General features: G+C 37.0%; 1 protein-coding gene across 1 annotated transcript; it reads left to right on the forward strand.

Moving 5' to 3' along the window:
* Positions 1–6,887: 6,887 nt before the first annotated feature.
* LOC132309208 (uncharacterized) lies at positions 6,888–7,568 on the forward strand. The gene has a single exon (XM_059807539.1). The coding sequence runs from the start codon at positions 6,888–6,890 to the stop codon at positions 7,566–7,568; it is 681 nt and encodes a 226-aa protein (XP_059663522.1).
* Positions 7,569–8,657: the final 1,089 nt, after the last annotated feature.

The raw sequence follows: 8,657 nt of genomic DNA on the forward strand, positions 1-8,657 counted from the left end.
CACTAGCCTTACCAAAAATTGGTATCCCAGACCAACACCTCCAGACCTCTAATTTGAGGAAAAGAATATTCAAAATCAATTATCTGTTTCTTCAAATAAACTCTATGAATGGAATATAAATGGCTTATCTGAACAAGAGATTCTTAACAAACTTAGTCATATATCTATGGTAGTCAATAATTATGTCACTTCCCATAACCTAAGTCAACCAGAAATTATTGATCTACTTACTTCGGGATTCCCAGGAATGTTAAAATCCTGGTGGGAAAAACATCTCACTGAAGATTCTCGAACCCAAATAAGAAATGTTGTTCAACAAGATGATAATGGTCTTCCCATCTTTGATGAAGCCATAGGCCGAGATATCCCTGATGGAGTTAACACATTAGTATATACCATAGTTGACCATTTCATAGGTACTCCTAGTAACATTACCTCCAGAATACATGACTAACTTACTAATCTCACTTGTCCAACCATGCGTGATTTTAGGTGATATAAAGATGTATTCTTGTCCAGAGTTATGCTTAGGGACGATAGTAATAAATCATTTTGGAAAGAAAAATTCATTAATGGTTTACCCAATCTCTTTGCCCATAAAATTAGAGACACTCTTAGTAAAGCCATAGGTAATATTGATTATGATAACATCACTTATGGAAATATCATCAGCTTAATCCAAAAGAAAGGATTAAGGATGTGCATTGACATGAAGATAAGTAACCAGTTAAAAGATGATAGGAAAAGAGCTAAATATGAAATGGGAACCTTTTGTGAACAATATGGTCTTCCCCCTATAGCTCCCTCAAGACAAAACCCCAAACCTCATAGGAAAGGTTACAAAGGTTATCGTAGACATTACAAAAATAGTAAACCAGTATTCCCCAAAAATGAGTATTATTCTCAAAAGTCTAAACCTAAGAAGAAATTTAGCAGTAAAAAGATTTCTAAAAAAAAGGATAACACCAATACCACAGATATTAGCAAAATTAAATGCTACAAATGTGGTCGATTAGGTCACTTTGCAAAGGATTGTTATGCAAAAAAGAAGATCAATCAGTTATAAATTTCTGATGAAATTAAAGACTCTATTTATCACATACTCCAGTTAAGAGATACTGAGGATAGTAGTAGTGACCCTGAAGTTAGTTTTTCCTCACAGCCATCTGATGCTTCCCCCAGCTCTCCTAATATTACATTAGGATGTAAAGATAGTTGCTGTAATCCTACTAAGTCACTTAATGTTCTCACCAAAAATGATGAACAAGAACATCTACTTATTGATTTAATCAGTAAAGTTGATGACCCTGAGTTAAAAACCTTGTATCTTAAAAAACTTAAGGTATTATTAGGTAACTCAGAACCTGAACCCCCAACCATTAGTAAACCTAATTTTAGTCTATATAAAACTTTAGAAAGATTTAATAATAAGCCTAAAGAAGTCACTATTCAAGATCTCCAAACAGAGATTCACATAATAAAAACTGAAATTAAAAACTTCAAGTTAGAAAACCAAGTCATGAAAAATGATATTCAGGAATTAAACACAAATCCTGCCTTTTCCTTCAAAGGAAAAGAATCATCTAATGAAGAAGCCTCTGAACATTTCAAAAATTCAGACTCTTCTAAAAAACTCCAAACTTTAAATCACATCTCTTTTCAAAAATGGTATGCTAAAGTTACCCTCATCATCAACAAAGATTTCAAACTTGAAGTCGTTACTTTGATCGATACATGAGCTGATCTTAATTGCATTCAGGAAGGTCTCATACCCACTAAATACTATGAGAATACCTCTGAAAGGCTAAGCTCAGCCAATGGAAACAAAATGGACATAAAATACAAGCTATCTAAAGCTCATATTTGCCAAAACAATGTATGTTTTAAGACATACTTTGTCTTGGTCAAGAATATGACCGATAAGCTAATTTTAGGAGTTCCATTTATCTACCTCCTTTATCCCTTTACTACTAACAATGAAGGACTAGTCACCCTTTGGTCAAGAGGTTCAATTTAAATTCCTAAGTCCTCCTTCTCAAAATGAATTAAAATCAGTTATTGATTCTTCAGTAACAAAGTCAATAAATTTATTGCAGAGCAAGAGTCAACAATTGAATTTCTTAAAAGAAGAAGTAAAATATAAACGCATTGATGATCAATTAGCTGATCCAGTGCTCCAACAAAAAATTCAAGATTTTAAACAACAAATGAAAAATCAGGTTTGTTCTGATCTACCAACTGCCTTCTGGCATAGAAAAAGACATTCAGTTCAGCTACCTTACATCAAAAGCTTTAGGAGAAGACACATTCCTACTAAGGCAAGACCAATTCAGATAAGTCCAGAAGTCATGGAATTTTGTAAAAAAGAAATTAATGATCTTTTACAGAAGAAGATTATTAGAAAAAGTAAGTCACCATGGTCCTGCCCCGCTTTCTGTGTTCAGAAAAACTCTGAAATAGAAAGAGGAGTTCCTCGTTTAGTCATAAACTACAAACCACTCAATAAGGTTTTAGAATGGATTAGGTACCCTATCCCTAATAAGAAAGACCTTATTAGCCACCTTAGTTAAATAGTCATCTTTTCCAAATTTGATATGAAATCAGGATTTTGGCAAATCCGTTTATGGAAAAAAGATAGGTATAAAACTGCCTTCACCACCCTCTTTGGTCACTATGAGTGGAAAGTTATGCCCTTTGGATTGAAAAATGCCCCCAGTGAATTACAGAATATCATGAATGACATCTTCAATCCTTACAGTCATTTCTCTATTGTCTATATTGATGATATCCTCCTATTTTCAAAGTCGCTTGATGAGCATTGGAAACATTTAAAAACATTTCTTGCTGTCATCCAGAAAAATGGTCTTGTAGTCTCTGCTTCTAAAATCAAGTTATTTCAAACAAAAATCCGTTTTCTTGGTTATCATATTCACCAAGGACAAATTCATCCTATTGATCACTCAATCCAATTTGCTGATAAATTTCCAGATGAAATCCTTGATAAGTCACAACTCCAGAGGTTCTTAGGATCCCTCAATTACATTGCTGATTTTTACAAAGATCTTCGCAAGCAATGTAAACCACTATTTGAATGCCTTCAAAGTAATCCTGCTCCATGGACTTCTGTTCATACTAGCATAATCAAATCTATTAAACAGTATGTTAAGACATTGCCTTGTCTTGGCATTCCCACTACTGATTCTTTTAAAATCATTGAAACTAATGCCTCTGACATTGGTTATGGTGGCATCCTTAAATAACAAGTCAGTCTAAATGCACCTGAACAATTAGTTCGATTCCATTCTAGTGTTTGGACGAAAGCATAGAGTAATTATAGTACTATTAAAAAAGAAATTTTATCTATTGTTTTGTGTATTAGTAAGTTTCAAGATGATATTTTAAATCAAAATTTTTTAGTCAGAGTTGATTGTCAAAGTGCAAAATATGTTTTAGAAAAAGATGTTCAAAATATTGCTTCCAAACAAATTTTTGCCCGGTGGCAAGCTATATTAAGTATATTTGATTTTGATATAGAATATATCAAAGGCAGTAACAATTCCATTCCAGATTTTCTTATAAGGGAATTCCTGCAGAAATCTGATGGCAGACTGGTAGCCTCCCCTGAGGCCCCAGCTAATTAAACCTTTTGATATTTGCTCAGACAAAGCTCCAGTTACTATATCCCAGTCACAATCCTCTTTAGCATTAGCAGTTACCAACAGATTCCAACCTTTTGCTTCCCCATCAACTTTTAAGTCAGCCCTAGTTAATCCAACACCAGATCCTTTCCAAGTCCAACCCCAAATTCACACCCAATCCCAGATCCAACAATTCACTGCTAAAAAACCACCAAGTCTATATATTGAAAAAACCCCTACTTCCTCGTTTTTTAGTGAGCCACACCTTAGTCATATTAAAGACCCACTTGAATTGTCCCGCTCCTATTTTCCAAGTAACCTTCACTATGCCCTAGGCCATTCTTCTAAAACTCTTAGGTTTTACAGAGATATCCTGTACCATACTGAATCTATCATAGTCAAGACAACTTATGATAAAAATGATTCTTCCAAAGTTATTTACCATTCCCTGTACATCCGACGGATAATCTCCATGAATGAATGGGGCAGTCACCCTTACTTACCCCAACCATTACATGATCATAATATACAGTTTACATATTATGATTATATAACAGCCTGGTCATCCGTTCTCTTATATCAAAATGAGTCATTCACTCATTCATGTTTTATCAACTTTGATAGTCATTTCAAAAGTCAAATCCCTACTTGGTTTCTGAGATGGTGGACTCTTCATGGTGCTATTCCAGAAATCCTCCCCCTCTGCCTTGCAGATCAAGTCAAATCACACTGTTCACAAAGTTAATAAACATAGTTCCCAATTTCCAGTCCTCTTGTTATTTTGCAGTAAATACAAAGTCCCATGGATATTTAAATAGCAATATGATATCCAAGACAACATAGTCATCCGTCGCCACTATGTTAAATGGTGGGATGCTTTCAAATTTGACCGGATTATTGGGTATGTTGAAGATGATTATCCCAAACAATCCTCAAACCAAGTTATTTCACAGGTCAAACCTCCAACACAGCAAGTCATTCATCAGAAACAGCCTTCCCCTACTGATTCTACTATTTCCACCAAGTCACGGAAACATGCTCCCAAGTCAGAAATAAAAGAACTCAGGCAAATGGCAGCCTCACTGACTGATCGCATCCAAGAGTTGTCTAAAGATGAAGAAGAAGCAGCTGATGCTTCCTCTGTTACTAAATCAAGTCACCCAGTAGTTAATTTGTATGATGACTCTGTGTTTCAAGATAGTCAGAATCCATACCAAGATCCATTTAATTGAAAATTGATATGGAAAAAAAAGTCACTATTTCGTCAAAGTTACTATTTGCTACAGTAAAAGTCAAGAATGCTACGCAACCAGTCAAAGTCACTATTTCTACAGTAACTGTGGGTAGAATCACTATTTCTATAGTACCCCGACAAGATACTATTCATCTACAGTGAAAGTTACTATTCATCTACAGTCAAAGCTGTCAAAAGCAAAAGTTACTTTTCAAAAAGCCAAGATTCGTGCTGAAGCATCCTCCAACAGTACAGGAGCCTGGTTATAAAAGCAGTGCTCAGTCCCATTGCAAAGTAGGCTTCATCCGAGAAGATTTCAGGCTTCATAACATTTTCTTAGTTTCAAATTGTAATCTTCAGTTCAGTTTTATTTATCTTTTCTGAGTGTAATTCTATACCAGTATGTTGTATTTGTCAGACTACTATCAGTAATTTGTAAGTTACTTTCAGTCATTCTCTGTTATATTAATCTGTTATATTAATATAAGTTTGATTTCGGTTACATTTATATATATAAACTAACTATACTTATTAATATAACTATTTAATATACTAATAAATATAATATCCATAAATATACATATATACCTATATATATATGTACCAACATCCATGGGTAAATATTCGTACCCATTAATCTCCTATCCAAGTAGTCCATGCGACCCAATTGGTTGGTCCATTACTACTATCCATATCCGTTCCTTAAAATATAACATAAAATAAAATAATTAAAATCATTCAATCCTAACACAAAATTAAAATTAAGCAACACATCAACTAAGCAACACATCAACTAAGCAAATAAAATTATACAAACAAATTACACCTCACCAAAGCAAGCAAGTCAATTACCACATAATTAAGACAAATCATTTAAGCACACAATTAATGTAAACAATTAAGCAACTTAGCTAAATAACCAATTAATTAATTAAAAATGCAAGTAAAACAAATAAATAAATACCGAGACTATCATTTTAAAATTAGGGGTATTACACCGCAGGACCATTTCGATAGGCCAAAATAGTCACTTCGGTCAACCGAACCGTCCGATTGCTTTTTAGGCCACAACCGGCCGACCGAAATAGCCACTTCGATCGATCGGTACAGGAGTTATTCTGGCCAACCGAAGCTTCATTTCGGTCGACCGGTTTGCTGCTGATTGCATACATTACTTCTTTCTTCCGGCACAGTTAGTTACATGTTTGGATGGTTAATTGGAGTTTTAATGGATCACGTATATGACGTATTAATGATATAATAACACTGGACTTAATGGCATTTGACTTAAGTAACCTCGGGTTCAGATAAGGACCCGGTTAGCGATTCGGACCTACGGGTTCGGGTTGTTACAAAATTGGTATCAGAGCGATGGTTTGAGTACCATTAAGACAATGGGTAGAGGCCTACCTAGGATTGCATGGGGAAAATTGAATTGTATATTTTTATGCTTATGTGGGAGGTGTTAAATTGTTTGAGAAACATGCCTATTTGCTTACTTACTTGTTTATGTGACTACATGCTAATTGTTTAAAGTTGTTATTTATTGTTAACATGGTCATGCTTATCATTGGTTGGGGTTTTTCTGGGAGTGTGGAAAGTGTTTAAGTGTTGTCATCTCCTATTGAGTCATTCATATGAAGACTCCATTCCCGTGTGTATTCTAGTGTTATTGTTTTTAATCCGTTCTCTCGTTTTATAGCATCATCCCACCACAAAGGGATCCCGGTGAGAGTTCTAGTTCCAATCCCATGGAGAATAATCATGAGCAGATTGGGGAGGATGTTTTGTTGCGTGACTTGGTTCCGCCAAGAGGGAAACAATCAAGGGGAAACGTTGATCCACATCTTTAGATAAGTGAGGAGCAGTTGAAGTTGGCCGTTTAGGTAGCTCTTTTTTATGCATTTCGGCCGATAGGGGCGTCATCATCACAGGTTGTGCCACCACCGGCACCACCTCTAAAGAAAAGTGAGTCGGGTGAGACTCTTTACCACATCACTAAGTTCGTGAAACTGATGCCGACTTTATTTGAGGGCGGTCCAGATCCGCTTGTTGTGGATAGTTTCATGGATAGGTTGGAGAAGCACCTTAATGCCATGAATTTGGTGACGGATAAGTTAAAGATCACATTGGCAACCTATAACTTTATTGGGGATGCTGAGATTTGGTGGAAAATCGTTTCTCATACCTATAATTTAGATACAATGACTTATGATACATTCAAGAAGCTGTATTATGAGAAGTATTTTCTAGCACCTAAGCAGAGAGAGCTAAATAAAGAGTTTGATGGGTTGAAGCAGGGGAATATGACTGTCACTGAGTATAAGAATAAGTTTACATCGCTTTTGAGGTTTACACCAGGGATTGCCAATGATGAGGAGGGGAAAATAAAGAAATTTGTCGATGGCCTCGACCTTACCATCAGGCCAATTATAGCTGCCTCAGAACCGATAGAGTATGCAAAAGTAGTACAAAAAGCCCTAGTGGTTGAGGCTGAAAGTAAGGACAGTAAGATTATTAGGGAGTCCTATAAGCACAATAGGAGTATAAGTGCTTTCTCCGAGGGTCAATCAAGTAAGAAGCAAAAGCATGAGCAGTCAGGGTTCAGGGGACAACAATTAGTCACATCCGCACCTACAGCTTCAGTGTCCATGGGGTCTTTTAAACTAAATGTTACTTGTTTTAGATACGGATAGCTGGGACATTATAAGTCCCAGTACACTCAAACTCAGGTAGCTCAAGTAGTTTGTTTTAAGTGTGGATAGTCAGGGCACCACAAGTCCTAGTGTACTAAGATTCAAGTGGCGTTTGGTGGGTGATTTGGGTGTGGCAGGCAGACCATAGGGTGAAAGATTGTCCACAGCGGGGCAGTGGTTCTGGCAGGGGTGGAAGTTCACAGCACAGGCAAACACGGTCTGCCATAGTTCAGTTAGGGTTTTGACCGCTACCACTACCTCAGCTGTCTCAGCCAGCTATGTTAGTCCAGAGTTCTCGACTGGGCAGAGGGGCTTCTTCGAGCGCACCTACTCAGCAGTCTAGTTATCAGACAGGTGGCCCTCAGGGTCAAAGGACTCAGGGTCGTATATTTGCATTCACTCTAGCCAAGCCACCATCTAGTCCTTCAGTTGTCAAGGGTATGTTTCTTGTGTCCCATTCTTGGGCTCGAGTGTTGTTTGATTCTGGTACTTCTTACTCTTTCATTACTTCATCATTTGTACGGGGCATTGGGGTTGGAGGTCAGTCAGTTAGACAGACCGCTTTGTGTTGACACGCCTATCGGGGTTTCGGTCACTCTTAGTAGAGTTTGTAGGAATTGTTCCATCATGATTGCCAGACGTGTTCTTGAGTTTGATCTCATCCTTCTCGAGATGACAAGGTTTGACGTCATTCTTAGGATAGATTGGTTGTCATCCTTCTGAGCTGTCATCGATTGTTTCAAGGGTAGAGTTACAATGTGTACCCCGGATGGGGATTGCTTCCATTTTGTGGGAGATCAGTGTGATCCTCTCACCCTTTCATTCTATGGTGTTAGAGGTCGGGATCGAAAGACATTCTTTTTGGCTAGCCTCTTAGCCGATGATGATGTTGAGAGATGTGGGGTTGATTATCTGTTGGTTGTGCGTGATTTTCTAGATGTGTTTTCGGAGGATTTGACAGAGTTGCCTCCACACCGAGAGGTAGAGTTTGCTATTGATTTGATACCTGGTACCGTACCCATTTCTATGGCACCCTATCGTATGGCACCAATTGAATTGGAAGAATTGAAGAAGCAACTTGATGGATTG

This window comes from Cornus florida, unplaced genomic scaffold (genome assembly GCF_030987335.1).
Source record: "Cornus florida cultivar Cherokee Brave unplaced genomic scaffold, ASM3098733v1 CherokeeBrave_3.0.0_Hap2_Chr05, whole genome shotgun sequence".
Classification (NCBI taxonomy): domain Eukaryota; kingdom Viridiplantae; phylum Streptophyta; class Magnoliopsida; order Cornales; family Cornaceae; genus Cornus; species Cornus florida.

Coding starts and splice junctions, on each gene's coding strand:
- LOC132309208 (XM_059807539.1), top strand. CDS start 6,888: ATGCCGACTTTATTTGAGGGCGGTCCAGATCCGCTTGTTGTGGATAGT.